Consider the following 26,688-nt stretch of genomic DNA (forward strand, 5'->3'; position numbering starts at 1 on the left):
TTCAGCTCAGGTCATGGTCCCAGGGTCCCGGGATCGAGTCCCACATCGGGCTCCCTGCTCCGCGGGAAGCCTGCTTCTCCCTCTCCCACTCCCCCTGCTTGTGTTCCCTCTCTTGCTGTCAAATAAATAAAGTCTTTAAAAAAAAAAAAAAGCTCAACCTTCTTTGAAGCCCATGCTTTTAGACTAAATCCATTATCTAAGCAGCCTTTCTTGAAGATTTTTAACTCCAGAATCACCAGCACCAGCTTCTCATGCCCACTACTTCTACCATCACTTGCAGCAATTTTAACACACAGAAATCCTTTGAACAGCATGGTCTATTTTTGACATTTTCACTTCCAATGTTTTCTTCCTTCTCCCATCTTCCACTCACATGACCATCACCCAAAAACTTTGTCATTACCAGTCACTGCACATCTCAAGGTTAAGCATGTCTAGGTGCACCACACTTCACCTTCTTCTAGCCCCCTTCAATCAATACTTCTACTCCAAGTAAATGTGTAACGCACCAACTCCACTCAGCAGAGAATGTTACGCTCGTACTGGCTTTGGCTGATCAGGATCCATCTCTGGGTGGGGACAGGGGGAGAGGATGCTGGGAACATTACTGTTAACGGTAACTTTGCGCCCACTTTATTTATTTTTAAAGATTTTATTTGACAGAGACAGACATAGTGAGAGAGGGAACACAAGCAGGTGGAGTAGGAGAGGGAGAAGCAGGCTTCCCCGCGGAGCAGGGGGCCCGATGTGGGGCTCGATCCCAGAACCCTGGGATCACGACCTGAGCCGAAGGCAGACGCTTAACGACTGAGCCACCCAGGCGCCCCTGCGCCCACTTTTAATACCTTTGCACTTTTCTTCTGTTGAATTCAGCCGCCGAAGTCCTGGTTAAACCCAATGCTCTACTTCCTGGCAATTTTATTTCCCTGGTACATTTGTTTTCCCATTCTCCAAGACAACTATTTTACATTTCTTTTTTAAGTACTCTCTATACCCAACGTGGGGCTCAAACTCCCAACCCAAGATCGAGTCGCACGCTCCACTAAGCCAGCCAGACGCCCCTACATTTTTCTTTCATCAAACTTCTAACATCTCTTCTCCCTTTTCTAAGATTCATCAAAAACAAAACAAAAAACCCCAAAAACAAAACCCAAAACTTTTCAATTTTTTATTGAACTTAATTTGAATAGATGAATTGACAAGCCTCAATATCCATTAACATGAAAACCTCCATTTTCTTTTAATACCTTTCAATAGTTTTGCTTCTGCCCAGATTTTGAAAATGGTGTGTATATGTATACACACACACACACACACACACACAAGATTTTGTTATTAAATGGGGCACCTGGGTGGCTCTGTTAAGCGACTGTCCTTGTCATGATCTCAGGGGTCCTGGGATTTAGCCCCAGGTCGGGCTCTGTGCTCAGTGGAGAGTCTGCTGGTCCCTCTCCCTCTCTCCCTGCTCATGCTCTCTCAAATAAGCTTTAAAAAAAACTTTTATTATAATCTCTACACCTTACCTGGGGCTCAAACTCACAACCCTGAGATCAAGAGTTCCATATTGTACCAAGTGAGCCTGCCATGAGCCCTCAAAATGGTATAGTTCTAAATCTATTTCCTTGATAGTACCACGGATAAAATTTTTTTACTAGCTATTATACACAAATAGGTTTTAGCCATTTACTAACACATCATCCATCCTTAAACTGACTGCAAGTTTGTTACCAGTATCATCCATGCTGCCTGCCAGTTTCCTTTCCAATCTTTACATATGTTAACCTCCATGCACTGCCTAGGCGTTTAGTACAATGTTTTTAACAGAAACCACGAAAAGCATCCTCACCTTGTTCATTTTGAATAAAACAGAACACACCACATGCCCGATACAGGATACCTAATTTCTTATCACTCTCCTGTGCTTACGCTGCTACAGCCACATATTCTTATAAAGGGATGAGATTTTTTTTTTAAATGTTTTATTTATTTATTCATGAGAGTGAAAGAGAGAGAGAGAGGCAGAGGCAGAGGGAGAAGCAGGCTCCCCACCTAGCAGGGAGCCTGATGTGGGGCTCGATCCCACGACCCCGGGATCATGACCTGAGCCGAAGGCAGACGCTTAACCATCTGAGCCACCCAGGCGCCCCAGGGATGAGATATTTTAATTGTTAAGGCTGGAGCACCGGCTCAAAGGTAAGTGTCAAAAACTAAGGCAGTTAGCAGATGAGGAAACCGTTGCTGCTGTTTTGGCTCAACACTGCCCCCACTCCCCCCTGTAGAGAAGTGTTGACTTCTCTCCCAGGTCTCATGCTTGCACCATGTGACTGCAAGGCCAGGTTCTCACCCTGCACCCGGGCTGCAGAAAGAATGCTTCTCTGGGTTGCCTTAGAGACTCAGGCTATCTAATCTTCACACATAGTGAAGGCATTCATAAAGTGCTGGGCAACACAAGACACATGAAAAATGCATAGTTTTGTTTGCAACACTGGCATCAAGACTGTACCACAAGACAACTTTCTTCCTTGCTGTGGTTTTCAAAATCATTTTTACAGGTCTCCCCTGCTATCTGAAAGCACTGCATTCCTATGGAACCCTCTGTAAGCTGAATAGTGAGTGTAAAGTGAAGAAGCAATTACCATTAGCTTATATGGAAAATTTAAGTGTTCTCAGAAATAAAAAATAGTCTCTTAGGCTTTTCTGATACTTTGGGGTGTATTTTGCTAATGGATGTACAAAATAGAGTGCTTGCTTCGACAGCACATATACTAAAATTGAAATAAGAGAAATTAGCATGGCTGCTGCCCAAGAATGACAAGCAAACTCATGAAATGTTATGTATTTTTTGCTTATCCAAAGAATAAAAAAATGCCAGAGGTACGTGCACCCCAATGTTTATACCAGCGTATCAACAGCCAAATTATGGAAAAGAGCCCAAATGTGCACATTAATGAAGATGTGGTGCGTGTCTATATAGATATAAAATGGAATGTATATATAATGGAATATTACTTAGCCATCAAAAAGAATGAAACCTTGGCATTTGTAACATGGAACTACAATGTATTATGCTAAGCAAAGTAAGTTAAAGACAAATATGATGTCTTGCATGTATGGAATTTAAGAATCAAAGTAGATGAACATAGGGAAAGAAAAATAAGATAAAAACAGAGCGGGAGGCAAACCACCATTAAGAGACTCTTAAGAGAACTGAGGGTTGCTGGAGGGGAGTGGGCTAAATGGGTGATGCGCATTGAGGAGGGGACTTGTTGGGATGAGCACTGGGTATTACACGATGAATCGCTGAATTCTACTCCTGAAACCAATACTACACTGTACTTGAATTTAAAAAGAGCATAGATGCTTACACACAGTTCCAAACTATGGCGCCTTGATGAGCGTTCCTTCTCAGGGAAGGAGCTCGGTGGCCCCACTCTTGCTGCTCAGTGCATTGCCCTCTGTATATAGTTCACTGCAGCAAAACAAACACCAAATGCTATTTTCATAAAAGTGAAAATTCTTGTCAGATTTCTTGGTTAGCAAAAGCAATGTCGTCTTTCCTAAAAAGTGGTATGGTATAATGCAAAATTTTGAAAAGGACTACCTGTAGTGGATATTTAACCAATATTGTTATTTCTATGATACATACATATCCTAGGTATGTAATTATAAAAAATATACTTTATATACCAGCACAATGCAATCTTGGTTGTGAATTCTGAGCACGTTCTGGAAAGGGGCACCACCAACTGGATTTACACAGAACTGCAAGACTCTTGGAAGTATCCTCTAAATCCCCAGCAACTTTTCACCCTGGGCCCAAAAAACTGACCAGGATGATCCCAAATGAACACCTAGCAAGACATTGTATAAAAATAACTAGAACAGGGGCTCCTGGGTGGCTCAGTCGTTAAGCATCTGCCTTCAGCTCAGGTCATGATCCCAGGGTCCTGGGATCCAGCCCATCACGCTCCCTGCTCGGCTGAAGCCTGCTTCTCCCTCTCCCACTCCCACTCCCATCCCACTCCCCCTGCTTGTGTTCCCTCTCTCGCTGTCTCTGTCAAAAAATAAAATCTTTAAAAAAAGAATAACCAGAACAGGTTTAGGTTAGAAGGGAGTTGAGACCACAAAATTATTTTCACCAACCTCCATATTCTTTAGCAAAAGTCTTCCTATATGTATTACATCTGTTATCAGAGTGAGCCTGTTTACTGAGCACAACCAGGCTCTGTGGCAGGCTCAAGTAACTCTTCCACAAGGACAGAAGTAAGTGGCTTGTAGGGATTAGAATCCAATTAGTGCATGCTAGAGCATGCCCTCTCCCCTTTACCACTGTCCCTCAGTAAAAACAACTTATGAAAAGGAAAATGGCCTTTTCTATCATAGTAAATGTTTTCTGATGTTTAGTAGGAGCCCACAGGTATGTCACTTAAAGAATTATACATTTTAAGGAAATTTTCAAGTAATCCAGTGAGTACCATCTATCTGCTGCTAGGTTTAAGCTAAGGGTCCTATGGCTACCTAAGGACTTACAAACTAAAATTAAGACAAGACAGAAATATACACAAAGACAATTATTTAAGACCTTTATTAACGGGTGCTTGCCGTTTGTTGATTTTTTTGAAAAAATCAAGTTGTAAACTTTTTATTACAAATTAAAAATGAGGTTCTTAAAAATCTCAACTTGACCAGATATGAAACAATTTAAAAACCTTTAAAGGTGTATTGAGAAAAACCAGGTTTTTTTTTTTTTTTTTTAAAAAACACGTTTGTCATTACCAAAAAGAGACGTCTTTAGGTAAAAATAATAAAAACCCCATGCTGCATAGATAATGCAGATAGTTCTATTTATCTGGTCAGTGGGCAAAAAGCAAGCACTTAAGGTCTTCAGCTCCAATCTTTTGTTCATTTCTTATTGCTGGAATTTCATCTTCATTTCTTCGTGTTGGATGACTAAACTGAAAAAAAAAAAAAATTAAAAATTAAAATAAATTTAAGATTATCTTGCACAATTGACTACGATGTTCTTGGTATACACCAAATTGCTCCAGATCACATTAGCTAAGTAGGGAAGGTATTAACAAATCTATTTCTTTATCACAAGACACTGATCCAACAGGGGTGGACAATGCTCTGTGACAAGAATGGCTACTGTCAGGTTCTGGATGACCTTTTGCCACCCAGAAAATAATAGAGGGGAAAAAACCAAAAGTATCACTGGCTGGAAATGACAATTCCAAAGCCAAACAGAGACAATTACATGCTTCTCAGTATCAAGTAAAAAACTGAATGCAAAGGAATCCCTTTAGAACTGATATAATGTCAACTGCCACTTTCCCCCAAAGAGACTATACTGCTCATCACCACGCAGGTTATTAATTCTGGTAAGCTATCCCACCTCTTTTTGAAAATAAACACAATGTCGTCATTCTTCTTAGGGTAAAGTTATAGCAAGATTCGTCCGCTTACTGGTGAAATCACAGACTTCATTCAGAACAGCTGACAAAAGGCTCTAATACTTGCCATGACCCAAACTGGATATACCTAGGTAATTTGAAGAGGACTGTGGCTGAAAGACAACCTAAATAACAATGGCTCATCTTACCTGATAAACTGAGATTTTTCACCACCCATGACTGGTCAGAGGCCAGAAGGCCACCTACACCTACTTACCCGGATGATGGTAGAGATGGTAAGCCGGCATTTACTCAGCCCCGCCCTGCTCAGCCTCGGGAGCGGACGAATTTTCAGCTGGTGGATCGGCTGCTTTTGTCTCTTTGCCATCTTGTGGTTTAGGGTTTTCTGGGCGTCTGCGTCGGTAATTGAAGTTGCGGCGGTACCGACGTTGAGGTGGCTGCTGACCTTGGGTCTCATCTCCTTGATTTTCCTTATCTTCCTCATTGCCATCCTCTCTAGGCTGTCTTTGGCGAGGAGGACCCCTGGAATGAACATTGTGCAAAGTTGAAACGACAAATAAAACCTTCATTCTTTAATCCACCCACCAACGCTCTCACTTGGGTCAGTCAACTAAACACCGTATCTGGCCTGTTTTCCAAAACTTGGTTCCTATTTCACAAACCGAATGGGATAACTGAGCAAGGATTTCGAAGTGTCAATTAGAAGATGGGCATTTAAAACTGGTTTTATGAACTAGCCAACTTTTACTCACAGTAGAACGATTACAAAATTAATCCTGAAACTACTAGAAGTCGCACACCACCAGACACTTTGATCAGTCATTTTAAATGGGCTCCATGGTAACCAGGTTTGGGAACAAGCGCTACTAATCCTTTACCAATAGATGAGCACTTGCTAAAAAGGCATGATATCAAAAAACAAAAGATGCTCTCTCTATATAAATCAAAACACACAGCAACCAATGGTCAGTAAGGAAATGCAATTCAAAACAGAGACCACTTCATACCCACACCAAGATGGCCATAATCAAAAGATCAGAAAACCACCAGTGTTGGTGAGGATGTGGAGACACTGGAACCCTCATATGTTGCTGGTGGGAAGGTAACAGTGCAGCAGCTTTGGAAAATAGCCCGGCAATTCCTCAAAATATTAAAGAGTCACTATGTGACCCAGCAGTTCCACTCAGAGGTCTATACACCCAAGAAAGTATCCATTTCATGATTACCAGTAACAAAGATGTACAATCCAAGTGCCCATTAGCTTACTAAGGAAGAAACAAAACAGGACATCCATGCAGTGGACCCTGATTTATCCAGAAAAGGCAGACTGGTAGTAGCCAGGGGCTGGGGTACAGGGAAATGAGTAACTGTTAATGGACACAAGGGTATTTTTCTGGCTCAGGGCGGGCGAAGGAGTGAAAACATCTGATAGTGGTAATGGTTGCATAACTGCGTGAATACTAAAATCCAGAGTTGTACACTTAGAAAAAACTTCAAATTTACATTCTAGCAATATTATGTTTCAATAGCCTGAAATTAAAGATTTCAGGACCAAAGAAAGTATCAAGATTTCTATCACCAAGGGAAGATTAGAATTGCTTTTGCTGGTGACTATGTCAGAAAGCAGAGGTTTTCTTGGCCTTTCTTCGATCACAGTACCCCAGAAACATCAAGATTAGTAGCATGCCTTTTATACCTATTGGTCATCATGGGCTCCAACTAATTCCCCTCCTCTTTTCCGGAAACCCTGTTCCTAGTTTTGGGACCTCATAGCCAGTCTTTGGCAAAACTCTTCTGGCTCTTCCCCGAAGCCTTCAAGTGTGGCTGCTTCACCCCACTGTCGCTTCAAAGTCAATTTCCCCTTCTTTTTAAAACTCTGAGCTTTTCAAATCTTACATACCATTTTACTATCCTTTTCCTGTTGTAGTTATCCTGACAACCCCAAATAACCTGAGCATTTAAAATTCTTTACCTCCTATCCAGTTGTTTTCTATCTGGGTTCTCCCCATTTTAAGCATTGCACTCTCCAAACACTCCTTTTCCTTTTCTCCTAGTTTAATTCCTTCCTGTTCTCCCATTCTTTATTTCCATTAGGGCTTATAATCCAGTGATCCTATGACTCTATCTCCCATTCTCCGTTAATATTTTTCTCCCTTCTTACCCAAGTATAAAGCCCACCATTAATTATGACCAATCCCAACCCCAGGATCTTCATTTGGATCAACAAATGCTGGACAAATTCAACCCTGCTCAATCTGAGCCTGCTGCTCAAAAATGGCTGGAAAATACAATCGTGCTGGGTGGACCCTGTAACCATTATTCTATTACTTCGTTTCCCCTTTCTCTTCTAGAGATCATTTCACATCTTTGTCTCAAATTCCCCACACCTCTTCTCTTACCTCTCCCTCTCCTTCTGACTCCACTAGCACACCAATGCCCACATACTTTGGCTTCTTACATACAACACACCCAGAGTTCTTAGCAAATGGTCCACCACTCACTTATGGACAAAATCCTATCCTATCTGAAGACAATTCTAAGCAGTCACTTTCTACCAACTGTCTTCTGCTGCCATTTTTCAGCCTATGAATATGCCCAATTTCTCGAACAAAAATACTTTCGTAACACCACTCCTCCCTTTTACTTTGTATTTAGCACTGTCAACTTGCCTATCCATTCAAATGAGACTATTCCGTCTAACTTAAAAGGCAAACAACAAAACTGAAGCACTCAACAACAAAAATTCCCATGCTTTTAAAGACATCAATGAAGCTAACCCAAAAATGTAAGCAGCTTTATAGTGTAACACAAAGGTAAACCAAATTTTCTGCTGTTGGAACCAATGGATGTAATGTATAGACTGCCATGAGAGCCTATTTTAGACCAATTTTAAAAACACTGATCACTGTAAAAAATGATGTTGTTATATTATTTGCAATGTTTCAACAAGGTATCTCTGTCTAGGTTTAAAACTAGTTTGAACAATAGTTCAGTTCAGGATCAACAAAGCTCATTTGTCAGCATCAAAAATAATCTTCCCCACTCAACAGGGAAAACCCCACTGGATCTCCAACATCCAGCACATGGCTAACACAATCTCTTGGTGGAAATTTTAATGAACCAGAGCTGGAACTCCAGGCTATTTTCATGAAATAAAAACTCAGGACACGACACACATCACTGGAAACGAGAAAAGAAATTATAGACACTGGCTACTGCAAAACTCTCAATGCATATATACCGATGTATACTGCAATCTCAGCTGGGTTCCTAGTTCCTAAAGCTTCACTGCTCCACCTTCCTTGAAGTATTTTGAACATGGGTGTGTGTGTTCAGAAACCTCGCTTACAAAATCACAATGTATTTTAAAGACTTCTATATTGTATTTTGGATACTTTTACAGTAAGGAATTTCTTAAAACTTATTTGGGTCTGTACATTTAAAGCTGTTACATAAGTGATCATCAGTTAAGAGTTATTACTGTATTGCCTTAAGTATACAACCCGTTAGTTTTAGGGATTACATCTGGAGACTCAATGCTTTAATAAAAAGACCCTTAAAAGAAATAGCTGTTAACACCACTATATCCATCCACTGTGGGACAGACTGGGTATCTATTGCCTCAAATATACCAAACGTTTATATACTAAACATGTCTGGCTCATGGAACTCTTCTCTAGTTACTACTTTATTGGAGTGATTTCATTCTGCAACTTAAGGGTGACAAAAAAAACCTAAACTGAGAAGTGATTAATGGAAAATTATGCCATCTCAGAGGTGACACTATAGATTCTTCATTTATGATGAAGGTGCAATTCACATACTCCTAATGCTTTAAAGGCAATGCTTACCTTTACCTTTCTCCCTCCCAATGAAGCAGGTCTTAAACATATAACACAGGTTGAACTACTCTCTTACCTGTTCAAGACAAAAACTGAAATTCCATAACCTCATTGGGGGGGGGCGGGGGAGAACCCACAACTGTATATAAAGTAGACCTCATCTATACAAGCTGTTTTTAACCAGTGCCAGCAAAGAACACACTCTCAAAGATAACTGACTTCGGGTTCACCTCTTTGGCATCTGACAAAAGAAAATGTTAAGTGTTAACAAATAAAATGATTCCAAAAGGCTACAGGAGAAGCATGATGCTGCTGAGTCCTAACATATGCTTGAGAAATTTAATACAAACCATACCTGCGGAATCGTGGTCTATAACCCCGATACATATTCTGTCTCACTGGTCTACCTTGTTCTCCTGCACCCTGGTTGTCAGCACCCTGAAAAGACAATCAAGCTGACTCAATCAGTAACAGTAAAAACCCAATCAGACAAATCCAAAGTCTGCATACAGGAGTTAAAAATAAATCAATCATCTAGTAACTATAATTATACTATAATCTTTCAGAAATCAAAAAATGCTTCCCATTAGATTAATTGCTCCAATATAGGGGAAGACACCCAGAAAATGCTTAAAATGCAGTCCTATTTAAAGTTATTGCATGCTGTTCATTCTTTTACTTTTTGGTGAAAACTTACTTCCATCACTTCTCCCTGCACAGGAGGGTTGGAATACTGTGGTCGACGCCCATAGGGTCTCCGCATGTAGTAAGGTGGGAACCGTCGCCTGCGGTAGGGCCGGCGCTGTTGGGCCTGGCCTTCGGGAGCACTTTCCGATCCCTCGTTCTTTTCCCCACTCTCACTATTCTGGTAATTCTGCTGGTAATTGCGTGGAGGACCCCTGCGACGTGGATAGCGTCTATAATGGTTACGGTCTGCTGCATATTTACTGCCTTGCACTGGAACTCCACCAGGGCCTGTCACATTTGCTGCCTCCGCACCCTACAAAAGCCATCATATATTGACAGTGACAACAGAATTAAGTACACTTAATAAAATTTACACAAAACAAATAAAAAAGGGTCTATGTGGCCAGGGGTGCATAGAAATGATTAAATATCAGTTCCTCACTGTTCTGAAGAGATTGCCCTCTAACTGCAGCCAGCACATTAGGCTTGATGCACCTGTGTTCATGTGGTCACCTGACCCATCCATCCACATTAGAGCCACCATCCTAACGGATGAGATCTCCAAAATATTTCCATACTGAAGTCAAACCTTTACACAAAAAGCATCCTCACCTTTTCTCCTTCAACAACATCAAACTCCACAGTCTCTCCATCTCCTACACTGCGAAGGTACTTCCTGGGGTTATTCTTCTTTATGGCAGTCTAGTAATATCACATTCCAAAAATAGATTAACAGGGGAGAATAATGTGCTTTTTCATTCAAAATGTACCAGAGTCAATATTATTTTAGCTTGGATATACACTTAAAATTAGCTTTAAATAAGACCAAACCGTCAATAAATTTAGGAAAACAGGGACCAATGTACCCCCAACCTCAACCAAAATGCTCTGATCTTACAAGGCCCCAGCATTTTCCAAACTAAAGCAAGTAATTTAACACTCAAGACACAACAATATGTATTTTTTAAAAATGCCTTTTGCAAAAGCATCATATGTAGCTTTAAACAAAATGAGGATATCCATCTATCCCCCAAAGACTGCACTTAATAGTAGAAGCTAGCCCCACACAGGGCCAGTTTAGATGACAGGCGAGTTTAGTTTTGCATGCTTCATTCAAAGTTGACCAAACCAACTTTGTCCCTGTGTTAACCATATCAAACTCAATTACAAATGTCAACCAAAATCCCTTCCAACTGGTCTGTGATAATACTTCAATGGAAATGCAATTCACATGTATTGACTATGCGCCACTCTTTACATTATCTGACCACACGGGATAGTCGGTTATTACCTCCTCAGAATACAATAAATCTCACATTGTTACTTGTTCTCTAGACTGCTACAACTAAGTAAAAGGGGGAAGAATAACATCTCACGTTTGGGTGTAATACAATAAAGTTCCTTCATGCATTACCTGATCAATCTCTTTATGACAATGATGTGAGGTATTATTACTCCTTTTTTACAAATAAACAGGCTTTTAAAAGTTACGTGACTTGCCCAAGGTCACACAGCTTAAGTGGCACAGTATGGACTTTTCTAAATCCAGGTCTTGGGACTCCAAATCCCGTGTTCATTCTACTACATCACAGCAGTATCCATTACAGGATCACTCATGCATTTCCATTCCATAGGAGGCAGGACAACCAACAAAGCTGAAGCCAATTAAGCTAAGTTGCCCAGAACTGCAGTCTCCTTGATACACTAAGACCTGAGCATCCAAAGTTCCAAGAAACAACTAAATGTTGAACCACTTCCAAAATAAAGAGGAAAGCATATTGGTGACACCTGTGGGTCAGTACCAAGTGGGTGACATGCATTCAGCCAAATAATTGATCTCATCTGTCATCTAAACTGTCACAAAGTTTTCATACCTTCCATATATAGCCAACTCTCAATTACCTGCAGTCATAGGGGATAGCAGAAGTATGGATAATTACAATCTAAGAACATATTTTGGTCAGCATCTTCAGAACACCCCAATCTCCCCAAACCCTTTTGTGCTGACAAATAACAAGACTGACCTGCCTTGCTGTCTCTTGTTCCTAAATGTGCATATTCCTTTGAACATGCAGAAGTAAGGAACACAAAGGAGTTGGCATTCAATTTTATAAAACATTTGTTTTAAAAATAACATTAAGCAGTCCTATATTTATGTTTAGGATTAATTTTTTAAAGTTCATTTTTAAAAAAAAGTAATCTATACACCCAAAATGGGGCTAAACCCATGACCCCGAGATCAAGAGCCTCAAACTCTTCCTACTGAGCCAGCCAGGTGCCCGTATGTTTAGAATTTAAATGTTTCCATACTTATATATTTGACCCTGGGATTTTCTGATAAGGTTTTGGACATACCAGAAATTGATCTGGCTCCCTTGATTGCCACTGAATGCTGTATAGGACATCTCAGAAAGCGACAAAGCACCAACCTCAGATAGCCCTTCCTAAGAAAAGTATGCTGCCATCCAAGCTCACACCTGCCTGAATAACAGTGTTGAGTGTGAAAACTCTATCTTTTGATGTCTGGATAAAAAATACAAAAAAGTGGTTAAAAAGTTCTTAGAGTGATTTTCAATGTAAGATAATATTATAACGGTCTTGGTGAAAAAACTGCAGTGCACACAACTATACATACACAACTGTGTTCTTCCTATCCAATGCACACCTGTGAGGATAATGAAGTCCAACGGAGCCCATGAGATAAACTTAAGTTTGAGATATTAGTGTTTACACTGTAGTGGCTTGCTTTAATAAAAGTAATCCTTAATGCTCACTTCCCAAAATATTTTTCTTAAATGCACTTGTGAAATTTCAGCATATGGCACCTAATCCCATGTTAGTTTTTTCCTCTTAAAACACTGAAGCCTATCTAATTATTTAATGAGTAAATTACCAACTTTTGTCACACTGCCTTTTCACTCAATCCTGAACTAGTGAGGATTTATAAATTTTCCAAACCAACCAAAATTCTCAAAAATAATTCCCAAAGTGCTTTAGAATAAATAGAAGGACCTAGGCTAACTCTGCTGGTGTTCTAGCATTCACTTCAAATTTATGTTTTGCAGCTGAGTCCTATTTTCCCCGATTATTGTGATTTGTCCTTACCAGAGAGGTAAAAACCTGACAGTGTTTGAAAACACCCCACCAAAGGTTCTGTGTGTTTATAGCAAAATTAGTTCAAGTTTAGGTTAATGGAGATTTTTTTCTTCCTCTGAAATTGGGTTTTAAAATTTGGTATGAGTTGAGCACATTTCCACATTTAAAAAAGCCAGAGCTATTAACAAAATACCCATTTGAAACATCTATCTTAATTAAGTAAACCGCCAATATGATGTTTCAATGTATACATTTAAGCATGCTCCCACTGTTCCTGTGGGAGCTAAATTGTTGGTTGGTTGGATATAATAACCTTTTTGCAAGGAACAATAGTTGAGAAAACATCCACCCCTTTCTTTCTTCTCACGTCCCTTAAAACTAGGATTGTAAACATTCACACGAGCACTCACCTGGTGTACAAATACATCTTCCTTGGTGTCATTCCTGCAAGACAGAACCAAGTTGAACAAGTCAGTAAATGCAATACACTTCATGTTGCCAAAGGTTAAGAGTAAGTGTGGTTCTTTGTGCACTTCCCTATTTTTCCTATTGTTAAAGACTTTCTGACTGCCAACCAGTCACCAGGAAATATAAAGCAGAAACATAGTTTTTGTTTCATTTTTCTTGAGGAAGCAGTTGCCAACAGTTGTAAACCTCACTACCTGCAGAAGGATTAAAAAAAAGTCTGTGACCTACTAAGCCATTAAGGCTATTAAGAAGGTTTAAGTGACTAGCAACTATCACTCCTTATGATCCTACCAAACATTACCAACTTCCCAGCATACACCACTCTTACTCCATCCATGTGGCAACAAGCATTGTACTGGAGAACTAAGGAGGTGAAAATGAATGAGACAGTTTCCTACTAGCACACACACCCCTTCACTTCGTATCAGAAACCATTTTACAGCAATCATTAAATATCTAGTCAAACTGTGCTAAAGAAATATGGTTGAAAATATCTGCTTTACAACTTCAAAAGTAGTGTTAAAGGAGGAAACATCTGCCTTAAGTCTTAAAGAAGTTTACTGGAAAATGAGAAAAATGTTCCAGAGGTAGACAGAAAGGAGGTCATAAACCTGGGTAAAGCAGCAACTAGCAAATTCAATGCAAGCAGAGTCCAAACTGGCTGAAGCATGAGGAATACGGTTGTGGGTGGGGGAGGATAAAGAATAGGGGCTAAACGATCACCACGTAGGCAGAGGAGGTCCCAAAGGCTTTTGAGTAGACAAATATGCCATAACATCAGATGTTAAAATTTGGTGGCTATTAAGAGAAATTTCAAATACAAGAGGAGCCCAGTTAGTTCTAGTAACTACTCTAGAAGCCCAGACCGGGACTGATGGAAGCCTAAATTAAGGGGCTATGTGTGAGGGAATTTATTTGAGGGTTTGCTTTCTTGAGGTAAAAATGGAATGGGAGAATGAACTTATTTTAGCTAGGACATCACAGTTAAGATGATGATACTATATAAGCAAAATCCACAGGAGGAGAAACCATTTTCCAGACCTTTATCAACCTCCTCCGCCCTTTTCATTTTGTCCAGTAGGTCAGAGAGAGAATGGGCTCAATAAGAGTTCTAATGTTTAATGACAGAAGGAACAAAGGTTGCAATGAACTAGACGGACTGGCTTACTGACTGTTGGCTCCTTGCTGAACCGTGGAGCAACAAAAATGCGCCAAAGAATCCACATAGCTTGGATTATCGTAACATGAGGACATTTCATTTATGGGAACAGAATTTTAAATCTTCAAAAGAAAAATCTACAAACACCCAGAATACTGCAAAAGCTACTCAAGGCAACTGATTAAAAACTGACCTTTAAAAGCTAGTTAAATACTAGGAAACCTAGGGAATTAATGGTTGCCACAATGCCTATCTGTCAAATAGGTCCACAGGCATCCCACAAAGTTCATAGCCATCACTATTAAATTCTCATCTCCAACACTGGGACTGAATTCCAAACCCTGGGGCCCTAAGGAGAAGTGCAACAAAAATCTGGTAGAGCAGGAAAGGTGGGTAAAGTCTAGAAAAGGAACTCTCAACAGGGGCAGTGCTGACCACCATAGGCCGTTTAAAGTTGTTCCGAAGATGGGCACTATTTGCCATAATTGGGGTGAAGGATGTCAGGCTTGCTGGAGGACTAGGTAAAGAATTATTTGGTATCCTAGTGGACTTTCATGTAAGTACATTTATTATAACTTGAGTTTTGAATCTGGTATTTTACAGTTTTAATATGCATTAAATTTACAAAAAATGCAACTTCCATGGAGAGAAATTTTCATTTATTGATAATGCCACTTGTGTATCTGGGTAGCCAACACATCATTTCTTTTATCAGTTGGTCTCTGTGGTAGCACTATCCATGTCTTCTAATATAGTTGCAAATAGCTATGTACATATACACTATACACTACAATAAAAAGAAATACAAGTAGTTATCTATAAATTTTACTTCAAGGTTGTAAAAGGAATTAGAAAATTTACCAACTATTTATCTAGTAGTTAGAACAATCTTTTTTCTTTAAAAGATTTTTATTTGAGATAGTGAGAGAACACAAGCAGGGGGAAAGGGAGAAGCAGGCTCCCTGCTCAGCAGGGAGCCCAATGTGGGGCTCCATCCCAGGACCCTGGGATCACAACCCGAGCCCAAGGCAGATAGATGCCCAACCGACTGAGCCACCCAGGCATCCCTAGAACAATCTTCTTTAAAACAGTACAAGGTAGGCAATAATACACACAATGCATCCCCTGAAAGACAGCTTAAGATGTTCCGTGGGTACAAAGATATGTAGAAACCAATAAAAGGTTCATTAATGATGTGCCAGACAACAGCACTCACTTACAATGTTGACAACCAGCCAACCTATTAGGGAATTAACATGGCCAAAGCGTATCTCGATTTTAGGAAAAAACTTGACGACCGCTCAAAGAAATGCAGTTTTAGCCTAGATAGAACACTATAATCTGGATGCATTAAATCAATCTAGTTACAATTTAAGTGACTATGCAGAAATTCAAGGTACTGCTAAAAGGAAACCCAATTTTTAGTCCTCATTCCACTATTAACAGCTGTGCAACCTTGGAAAGCTGTCTCATCTGCAAAATTGGATACAACAGCTTACCTTACTGAGGATTTAAGTTCCAGATATTGTTCCAAATGCTTTAACTATACATACCATTCAATCCTCACAATCCTGAGGTAGACACTATCATAACCCTTTCCATACATTAGGAAAATGAAGTACGTGTTCATCTGCTCAGTGGTATAATTTGACTCCACAGGCCCTGATCTTTACTATTTTAAAAACTCAAAAAGGACCAGTTCAGAATCTTCACATTTTCAGCTCTTGAGGCAACTTACAGCAATATGGTCTCTCCATTTTTTGGGAGGACAACAACAAAGGGCAAGCACCCCTACATCCTCACTTTCATTACACAGCTATTCGATTTAATGAGACCAAGGTTCTCCTATGTATCTCCTCCCCCAGTGTAAAAACCATTTTGGGCTCACAAGCCATATAAAAACAGATGCTGAGTGGTAATTTCTTGACCCCTATCTATAGTAATACTGGAGAAAAATGCATGCTCATGGCTACGAGAGATCTTACTGAAGAGGGAAAAGCAGCAATTAAAACAGGCTGACCAGGGTACCTGGGTGGCTCAGTCATTTAAGTGTCTGCCTTTAGCTCAGGTCATTATCCCAGGGTCCTGGAACTGATCCCATGTGGGGCTTTCTGCCCATGGGGAGTCTGCTTCTCCTTCTCCCTCTGCCCCTCCCCCCTGCTCGTGCTCTCTCAAATAAGTGAAATCTTTAAAAAATAAAATAAGCTGATCAAAATGGATCATCAAGAAGTATATTTTAAACCTTTAGCTATTGGGATGCACCTGGGTGGCTCAGTCAGTTAAGCGTTTGCCTTCAGCTTAGGTCATGATCTCAGGGTCCTGGGATAGAGCCCTGCGTCAAGCTCTCTCCTCAGCGGGGAGTCCACTTTCTCCCTCTCCCTCTGTACCCTCTCTTGCTCTCTCTCAATCAAATAAAATCTTAAAAAAAACTAACAAAACAAAATAAAAAACTAGCTATTACTAATGTAGTAAGGAAGAACAGAGACATTCCTAAGTACTGCACCTTACCTTTTGTGGTATATGCTGACAACCAAGAGACATACTTCTAACTTTACCGAGGGTGGAAAATCACGGACAGGGCAGACTGGTATAGTAATAAGTAAGCTAGCTAGCTAGGGGTGCCTGGGTGGCACAGTCGGTTATGTGTGCAACTCTTGGTTTCAGCTCAGGTTGTGATCTCAGGGTCATGAGATCCAGTCCTGTGTTGGGCTCTGTGCTGAGTATGGAGTCTGCTTAAGATTCTCTTTCCCTTCTCCCTGTCCCCCTCCCCCCACCCCAAAAATAAACAAATAAATCTTTAAAAAGCAGCTAGCTAGCTAGGAACTGTGCTAAGCACCACTAATAAAAATAAGACATGGCCTATCCTCAAATATTTCAACCTAGAAGGCCACCACCTTTTTGATCCAATGCAGCAGCTGAATTACCAAAACCTGTTTTCCACATATTGTAGTATGTTAAGTCCCACTGATCAGAAAGGAGGAAGAGGAAAGAGCAGGCAGTACACATAATACAGAGCAGTGGTTCAGCGTTCCTTACTAGAAGCACTGGAGCCAAGGTTAGAGTCCTGGCTATCCCCATTACGACGCACCCCATCTGGGGCAAGTCGCCTTATTTGGACAATGGCGATGAAACAATACTTACCTAAAGACCACACTATAATCAAACCCAAGCCCATCCATACTGCTGCCACTTGAGACATTATTTTTACTGGCAGCCCAGTGCCTAGTACTGCTGTCCAAAAGATATAAAATCCAAGTTCGATACAGGTTCGTCCTGTTACCTTAAAGTTCACTTGATACCACTTCACTTGCATGAGAGGTTTCACAGGAATGCACTACTTTTGGATAGCAGGGGGAAATCTATATCTAGGTTTATTTTCTAATGGCCACAATAAAAAAAGTAAAAGCAGGTAGAATTAGTTTTACCATTTAAACATGAACAATATAAAAAACTGAAGTATTTTCTTTTTTCATACTAAGCCCTCATAATCTGCTCTATATTTTACACTTCTGAAAAGTAGGTTCACAAATGCAAGCTGTTCATAAGAAAGTGGTTCAAAACAAACACTAAATTGGGTATCAGTTTTAAAATTCAAGTTAAAAAAAAATGCTGTTTCTCAGATGTAAGAACCATGTTTCCATACAAGTCTAATGGTTACTGTACTTACTGGACAGCACAGGCCTACAATATTCTAACAGTGTCACTCCATACAGCACAGTCCTCCTGTTTTCCTGCACTCAGGTGTATGCTTTCTGCTGTATTCTTCTACCCCACTTCTTAAGTGCATTATTTATACTGAAAAATTTTCATAAAAACTCCACCTCTCAGGTTTTCTCACCTAACTACTAATATTGTCCTTATTCAGCAAATGAGGACACAGTATGGACTTCAAGGAAAAAAGAATCACAGCGGGAGGCTGAAGAAAAAAAGGAGTTACCATCTGAAGTTTGGAAAATGCTAAAGAAAAAAGAAATCCTGCTGGGATTTACAAATAGAAGTCTCTTAAAAGTTCCTAATGTAGTACAATGAAGATAAAAAAAAGTGTAGCCAACACTCAACTCCTATAGTACTAAATTTATCCAGATTAAAGTGTCTCAAAATGTCCTAAAATTTTAGGAAACCTTTTTTTGCCAGACCACAGCATTGCCTTAAGTGAAACCTAACATATAAGCTCACCTACCCATAACTAAATGCTCTTATGCTATTATCTTGTTGCAGAACCACACCAAGCCCTTTTAACAGCTTAAATTGCCCAACTGCACAAATTATTAATTCTAAGTCATAAAAACCTCTAGGATTTAGCATCCATATATACTCTATAACCCAAAGCATCCAGACACCAATTCCCAAGTTCTGCACATGGCCATAATAAACCCTACTTACCTTTTTACTTGTTTTCTATTAAACACTTCTTATGGCCAGCAGGCACACTATTTCCCACATTACTTTCTATCATTCTGCCTCAGTGAGCTGGACTGTAGAGGCTTCCAAGGGCTAAGACTGAAGGGTGGAAAACAGCAATAACAGCCCCAATACTTGGAAAACAGAAGGTAAGTAAGCTAGTTCTCTACTCCAGATTTCAAGATGAAAAGCTTTTACATATCAGTGACTTGGTCAACAAGGATGACTTCTGGCCAACTTAAGATCAGTAGCTAACACAACCAGCATGCAAATTAATCCTAAAGTGCCTTGTATGGAAGTCACTGCCTGAAGAGCCTCAGTTCTGGAATCAAAACAAAAACAACCCCTACCCAAACCAACAACCAATAACAGTGCTTTTCAAGACTGCCAATGATACACCGTGACTTGGGGACTACTTAGGTATCATTTTTTTATGCTTTCACCCACCCATCCTTCCTTAATAGCACACTACCAAGTCTTCCCTAGTGCCACAGCATTTAGTCAATTATGTTATAGACCATCCATGCCTTTTATAATTTAGAGATAACCTTACCATTTGTGATCAAGTTCAGTCTGATTTTAATTTAATAGTCCAGGAGACTTGGCAATCACTCTCCGACAGGTCTACAAATTTTTAAAACTAAGACCCAGGGAGTAAATATTTTAGGCCATGTCTGTCACATATTCTTATTTAAACAACCCTTAAAAAGAAAATCCATTCTTAGCTTGCAGGTCACACACAGACAAAATTAAAAGATTCACAAGTGAGATAAGGGTCAAAGGCTCTCTCCTTTAATAGCTCAATTGCATCCCAGCATTAGCTATATTAAGGAAGTCCTTTTAATTTATAAAGCAAATCTGCACACTAAACTCTGTTACAGCACTACCTAACTACATGTAATAGGCAGTGCAAAAAGCAAAGTTTTTCAAATCTGGGGAACTAGTAAGTCAGCACACAGGAGCTCCAGTGACTGCTAGGTATCATCTAGGAAAAGTCTCTTGATGGCTAAAGAATAGCCACCCTAAGAAAGTATCTGTAACCGTGGACACCAACCATACTGAAGAGGACCAGGGCCTACTTTCAGGGACAGTGTAACAGCAGCTAGTGAACAAACTTCCAAGGCAGAAAATGGGAGTTCAAACCTTAGCTCTGCCACTTCCCACGCTTCCCGAGGCAAGTTACTCAACTTCTCTGCGTCTCAGTATAGTATTGACACCTCAAAGATTTTGAGGATTAAACGGCCTAGTTCACGTAAAGCATTTACAATAATGTCTAGTCTAAGCGCTTGAGAAACATTAGCTACTTTTTTATGTGTCACCACTGTGTCCAGGAAGTCACCTTCATCAGTTACATACACAGGGAATCCCCAAAAGAACTAAATCTGACAGCCACAACTAGGTATTTTTCCTAAAGATAGCTAAACCCTTCCGTGGCTTAGTTTATTATACCTTTTCTTGGACCATGCGTAATAAACTCAAATGCACAGGCCAGGCAGGAAGAGCAGGCAGGGAGGTCAACAACAGGAGAAAACCAGACCTGACATACTGTGGTAAATAAGAGAATGTATGCCCCATTGAAAGATGGCAAATAAGAGAATGTATGCCCCATTGAAAGATGGCAATAATACTCGTGGCCATCTGATTTTATTTACATGGGACTTCAGGCCCCAAAGCTAAAATTCAGATCTTAAAAAGATGGTAATCTGAACATTTTGGAGATTATCTCCCTAATTTTAAACAGCAACAATTCATTCCAATTCTTTCTAAGATACTGTGTTATCCAAACAAAACATCTGGGGGTAGTTCAGTTAGTAGGTCACCAGTCTATGTCCTCTGCCCTATTGGATTCTCTTTGCTCCAAATTCCCTGCCCACCCCAAAACTCTAAGTACTCCGGAGAACAGAGAAGCATTCCTATGTGGTCACTATGAAAGACGCATGTCTCAATGAAAAACTGTTAAAACTGTTACTGATTCATGCCAACTTTTCACGAAATTTGATGAGCATGGATTATCCTCAAAAGAAGGAAGCAAAAGACAAAATCAGGTTTCCAGACTTAAAAAGCAGAGAACCAAACCCTGAAACCACTGACCCCTGTGGCATCCTTCTAATGACATCTTCAACAGTTTTGAGTGAAGCTTTTCATAATAAAATGAAATGGGGGGGGTGTTAATAAACCCCTCTAGTAACATAATCCAATTACTGTTTTCAAGACACAGCATACTGAAGGACTAACCATGAATCTGTCAGAATTCTTAGATTCTGTAGCCAAAATGTTTGATGTTCTAAACTCTACACTCTTACTTAACACCTCTTACCCAAGAAAACATCAGAAGAAAATCCTTTAAAAAATAATTCTGATAAGGCTACATTATTTTCACAGGTAGTAATTTAGATCAAAATATTTACAACGAAAATACGTTTCTTTAAAATCAAAGTTTATATAAAAATTATCTTCTGTTTTCATTACAAAAATCTTAAGGACCATAATATAATTCAGAGAACTCCAAGGTTAAAATTATAGTCACAGCAATCATCTCAAACACTACATCCTCTCCTTTCTACAGAAGCAGCATGTGTCTGCTTCCCCCCAAACCCCCACCAAGAGCCAAGTGCCTACACACCCAACCAACTTGCAAACTACCAGATTATAGTTTTTTAAGACCCACATTTTCCCTTAATCAAGGCAAACCTCTCCTGGACTTAATTGTAGTCACATTTTACAGTGACTTAAAAATCTTAAAATCACTGAAATAACCAGTTTAGAAACACAAAGCACATTTAAATCAGTTAACGTGACAAAATAGTTGAGGTTAGGACAGTCCAAAGGATCATCAAAAGTCAATTTACATTTAACTTGCCCTGGAGGACAACCAATAGGGTTGATTCCAAGTTAGAAAAGAGAAAGTCAAGGAATGGCATCTCCTAAAATAATTTAGAGTATGTAAATAAACTACTTTTAGATTATCAATTGTTCACTTCAAAAATCATAACCTCTGTCCATTTAACAAAATGCAGCAAAACATAAGGCACATGGTACAATATCTAAAGCACATACAAACTACAATCTTACCACAGAAAAGCTGCAAATTACAGTCCCTTCTAATGTGTACACCAGCATTACATTGGGTAAAGGATTAAAGGCAGTGTTTTTCAAGGTATGGCCCACCAGACATAATCACCTGGAATTCTTGTTAAAAATGTACCCCTGACCCAATGAATCCAGGCTGGGAAGGGGAAGAACTCAGGAATTTGTATTTTTTTAACAACCTTCCAGGATAATAAGCCTACTTTAATTTGAAAACTATTGGTTTAAGGGTTAGGACAGTAAGGAGAGTCAGAGGGAAGTGCTAACATTCAGAGATCAACTAAGAAGTGGTCAAATGTAAGCACCCACGCATTCCCTTCCTTCATCACTAGTAACCCATTATTAAAAAACTGATGAAAAATGTAACCTTGGTATGTCACAAAAGCAGTGTTAAGAGTAGATGGAAGATTCCCAAAGATTTTGGAAGAAACAATGTTTCCCCACAATTGCAAACGTGGAAAACAGACCATCAAATGCTTACAATCTCTTCTGGTTTGAACATTTCCACAATTACTTCATGGTTGAGTAATGAAAGGTTTTCATCAGCCAATTAGGTCTGTCTTTAAGCTTGATCTTGCCCACTTGGTTTCTTGCAGTAGTGTCTATTTCACATGCATTCAGCATTATGTCTTACTCTTAGGTGTTCTTTTAAAACATCTGGTTGTTTAATGCCTTCTAAAGTAAGAATTTAAGAAAACACCAAGATGACACTATGCCACCTGTAAGGCCAATATGCTATGAGCACACATCATGCTCTACACCCATATGCAACTGCACTAGTAGCCTTGCTTGGCAGCCATCTTGAAAATGATGCCCGGCTCACAAGGGAGACCACGAAGAAGAGTACAGTGTGTAGAACTGCACGTTACCATTACTACTGCTACAAACGATTCTAAGGACTAATCCTAAAGATAGGAACAAAAAAGTATGAGAAATAAAAACAGAAGGAGAAAGGCAATTTCTTCCAGATGCGACTGCAGGAACAAATAAAAACTACTGTAGTCCTAATGGGAAATTTATCCAAAGCATTCAAGACAGCATACATTGAAACGTTCAACAAAGGCGCTCTAACCTTAACCGTCAAGATGACAAATCTTGCACTATCAAATCTTGTTACCTCTAAAGGTTAAGGTGTTAGATATAACCTATATATACACTTATCAGTGGGTCACATCACGTTTTTCACTATCAATTTCAATAACGTATAAAAGGGTGACAAGGATAAAAATGCGCCTGAGAATCAGACTAGGTCCCAGTCTCCTCAGTTTGCCCTGTTAAGAGTTGGCTCACTCACTGCACTTGCCTTGTAAATTGCTCCGTACCTAAGACGACTGACTATCAAACTGGTTTTAGATTAATATTTAGCTGCAAAACAAAGACCCTCTCTATAGATTGTCTAAATTCTTAATCCCTTCAGTCTTCAAGGAAAGCAAAATCTCACTACCAAGAAATAACAAGCTACACATGCTTACACCCTTCCAAGTCCGCAGAGCCTACCCACGGAGCAGAGCATGCAAAAGGTAGGACGGAGACTACGGTGGCGGTCATCTCACCTGTTGATGAAACCATATCCGTTTCTTACATTGAACCATTTTACTGTTCCCAAAACCTTCGTTGCTGGAGGAAAAAAAAAAAAAAACACACAAAAAACCCACGATTACCAGACATCCTTTCTTAAACCCGCCACGCTTGGGTACCCGGCCCGCGCGCGCTCCGCCGCGGCCCGCGACCACCTGACAGCCTTTCTCCTCCGAGGCCGCGCGCGGGCCCCACAGCACACGTGGGTGCGCTCGGGGCGGCGGAGGCCCGCAGGCAGGCCCGGGCCGCGGAGCCGGCGGGCGGGCGCGGCTGCTGGGCGGGGAGCACGTGAGGGAACGGGAAGCGCCCGGCCCACTCGGGCCTGCGTAGGCGGCGCGCCGCGCCCTCAGGGTACACGCGGAAGGGAGCGGGCTTGGGGGACGGAACAACGGCGTGCGGGCCCGAGCGCACGCGGCCGCCGGGGAGGGGAGGGACCCCGCCGCACACGCGGTCGGCGGCGCGCGGCCGCCCGGGGGGAGGGGCGCGGGGTCCGCAAGGGGCGCGAGAGGCGGCGCGCGCGCGCGCTAGCCGGGCACGCGGACCGGGGCGGGCCGGCGTCTGCGAGGGCGCGAGGGGGGAGGTTGGGGGAGGGGCGGCCGCGCGCCACCGAGTCGGTCCCCGCCGGCCGCGCGCCCGCCGGCTCGCCCCGCTTCGGGTAACGGTTCCGCCGCCAGGCTTCCCTACGGCCCCACCCCCGTCCCCGTCCGGCCCTCACCGATGACCTTCTTGTCCCCGCCGGCAGGCGCCGCCGATGTGAGGCCGCCCGGGCCGCCGCTCCCTGCGCCGCTGCCCGTGGTGCCGGGCTTGGTGTCGGCAGCGCTGAGGGCGGGGGCGGCGGGGGGGGCGGCGGGCGGCTGCTGGGTCTCGGCCTCGCTGCTCATGGTTGCGGTGATGGTGACTGGGGCCGGCTGCGGCAGCTGCGGCTCCTCCCGGGGTGTGATGGTAACTAGGCCGGCGGCGGCGGTGGGGCTGCTCAGGGCTCTCTGGGGTCCGCTCTCCGCTCCCGCTACCGATCGAACTAGCGAGAATGGCGGGACGGGCGGGATAAGCCCTGCGATCGACCCGCCCCAAGCATCGTTCACTGGCCAGCAGTGCTGTCAATCTCACCACCTGACCCCGATTCCTGGCCTCTATTGGCTAATACTTTATCACTCCTCTACTCTCATTGGCTCTTAGGCGGCTAATTCGGCCGACCTACAACCGTTCCTGCCTCCGCCGCCGCCATAGAGACCGGAACTAGAATTAGAGTAGAGGCACCACGAGAACCATAGAGTACCCGAGAGGACGGGCAGAGTGAACATGACTTTCACGAGGCTGCAACGCGGGCGGGCGGGCCTCACGTCCAGGGTTAGGTCCTGGCCGAAGGAAGGGGACTACCAAACGCCTGATCCGGGGGCTTGAAAGGGGACCCGACGACACCTTAGCCTCATGTGGAGGGAAGGCCTTCCTCTCTCCCTGTTTTAAATGTGGTCCTTGTGACCTTAGACTGCGGATTGAGCCCTGTTTTCTACGATGGCCGTGTACTCTCGGCACAGCGAGGGTTTCTGGAACGGACTTAAACGTATGCATTCAAAGAGCGTCCGTTTTGGCGGAGCAGTCACCTTGGAGGGACCACGCAGTCCGTCAGTCGCCCCTGCTCAGCATATTTAGGGCGGAGGGCGGTGGTGTACTCCACGGGGACCTGCCTTCTGAACCATCTTACTAGGCAAAGAACGGTCTCGTTAAGTAGTCACGTCTTTCTGAATTGGCCACAAATCAGATTTAATTTCAGTCTACGTTTATTGAGCAAGCTGGGCATTTTCTTTGCATTTTATCCGTACAACACCGATGTGAAATAGGGATTACGATCCTCATCTCACAAATGATTTATAATTGAGGCTGCCACCTGATGTAGCTGAAGTCCTCTACCTTCATTCGTTCTCTGTTAAGGGTCTACTATCGGCTGGGATGCACTAGTTCACGACTCAGTTTCTGCCTTAAATTCAGTCTAGGGATGAAGGCAGAAATTTAAATACCCCAAACTCCAAAACACTCCAGCTTTGCAAAAGCACAAAGCATTTTGGGAGTGGAGGTGGGAAGAAGGTGGAGTGCTGACTCCAGGCACTAGGAGGTTTATGCAAAAGCCTAGAGGCAAGAAGACGGGGTCTGGGGGAAATAGAAGTAAAGTAGTCTAGTCAGACTAGAATGAAGACCTTGGGTTATAGAGGTAGGCAGGTTCAAATTAGGAACGTTTTATTTGAGATTATCCTAAGGGCAACAGCGAGAAGGGTAATTTTAGAACTGTTAAGTAGGGAGTGGCAACATTTTTTTTTAACGGCTACTGAGTGTGGGGCGCTTGGGTGGCTCAGTCGTTAAGCGTCTGCCTTTGGCTCAGGTCATGATCCCAGGGTCCTGGGATCGAGCCCCCTCATCAGGCTCCCTTCTCAGCAGGAAGCCTGCTTCTCCCTCTCCCACTCCCCCTGCTTGGGTTCCCTCTCTCGCGGTGTCTCTGTCAAATAATAAAATCTTAAAAAAAAAAAAGGCTACTGAGTGGGGAAGGGGTTGTAGAGGGACAAAATGTAAGCAGAGAGACAGTAGGCCAGTGCAGTATCCTCTAGGCTGTCAATTCCACCTCCTAAAGGTTTCCCTGAATCAGTCCTAAAAATCTCTAAATGCCAAACCAGACTGTCTCATTCCTACTTCCATGACGCTAGTATAGGCAATCATCTATTGCTTACAGCAGGAGTAGGCAAACTTTCTCTAAGGGCCAGACAGCAAATATTTTAAGCTTTGCAGGCCAGACGATTCTGTCTCAACTGCTGCTCAACCTTAGAGCCTGAAAGCAGCCAGACAATAAACAAGTGCACGTGTGTTCCAAAAAAACTTTATTTGTGGACACAAATTCGAATTTCATATTTTTACGTATCACAAAATATTCTTTTGTTTCAACTATTTGAACATTTAAAAAACATTCTTA

General features: G+C 41.8%; 1 protein-coding gene and 1 non-coding gene across 3 annotated transcripts; one reads left to right on the plus strand and one right to left on the minus strand.

Moving 5' to 3' along the window:
• The first annotated feature begins 2,741 nt into the window (after positions 1-2,741).
• LOC118020444 lies at positions 2,742-2,843 on the plus strand. The gene has a single exon (XR_004681882.1). It is a non-coding gene; the product is annotated as a U6 spliceosomal RNA (small nuclear RNA).
• A 1,726-nt stretch (positions 2,844-4,569) lies between these two features.
• On the minus strand, positions 4,570-24,757 carry YBX1 (Y-box binding protein 1). 2 transcript variants are annotated; one of them, XM_035018835.1, is made up of 8 exons: positions 24,448-24,756; positions 23,708-23,771; positions 13,450-13,483; positions 10,556-10,645; positions 9,954-10,256; positions 9,612-9,694; positions 5,671-5,936; positions 4,570-4,955 (listed from the first exon to the last, which is right to left on the minus strand). In XM_035018835.1, the coding sequence occupies exons 1-7, from the start codon at positions 24,611-24,613 to the stop codon at positions 5,702-5,704; spliced, it is 975 nt and encodes a 324-aa protein (XP_034874726.1). In that variant the 5' UTR covers positions 24,614-24,756; the 3' UTR covers positions 4,570-4,955; positions 5,671-5,701. The 2 variants fall into 2 exon arrangements, with proteins under 2 accessions (XP_034874726.1, XP_034874727.1); XM_035018836.1 differs by lacking the exon at positions 10,556-10,645 and having other exon boundaries at positions 24,448-24,757.
• Positions 24,758-26,688: the final 1,931 nt, after the last annotated feature.

The sequence above is a fragment of the Mirounga leonina genome, unplaced genomic scaffold (genome assembly GCF_011800145.1).
Source record: "Mirounga leonina isolate KUSES-001 unplaced genomic scaffold, KU_Mleo_1.0 Mir_173, whole genome shotgun sequence".
Classification (NCBI taxonomy): domain Eukaryota; kingdom Metazoa; phylum Chordata; class Mammalia; order Carnivora; family Phocidae; genus Mirounga; species Mirounga leonina.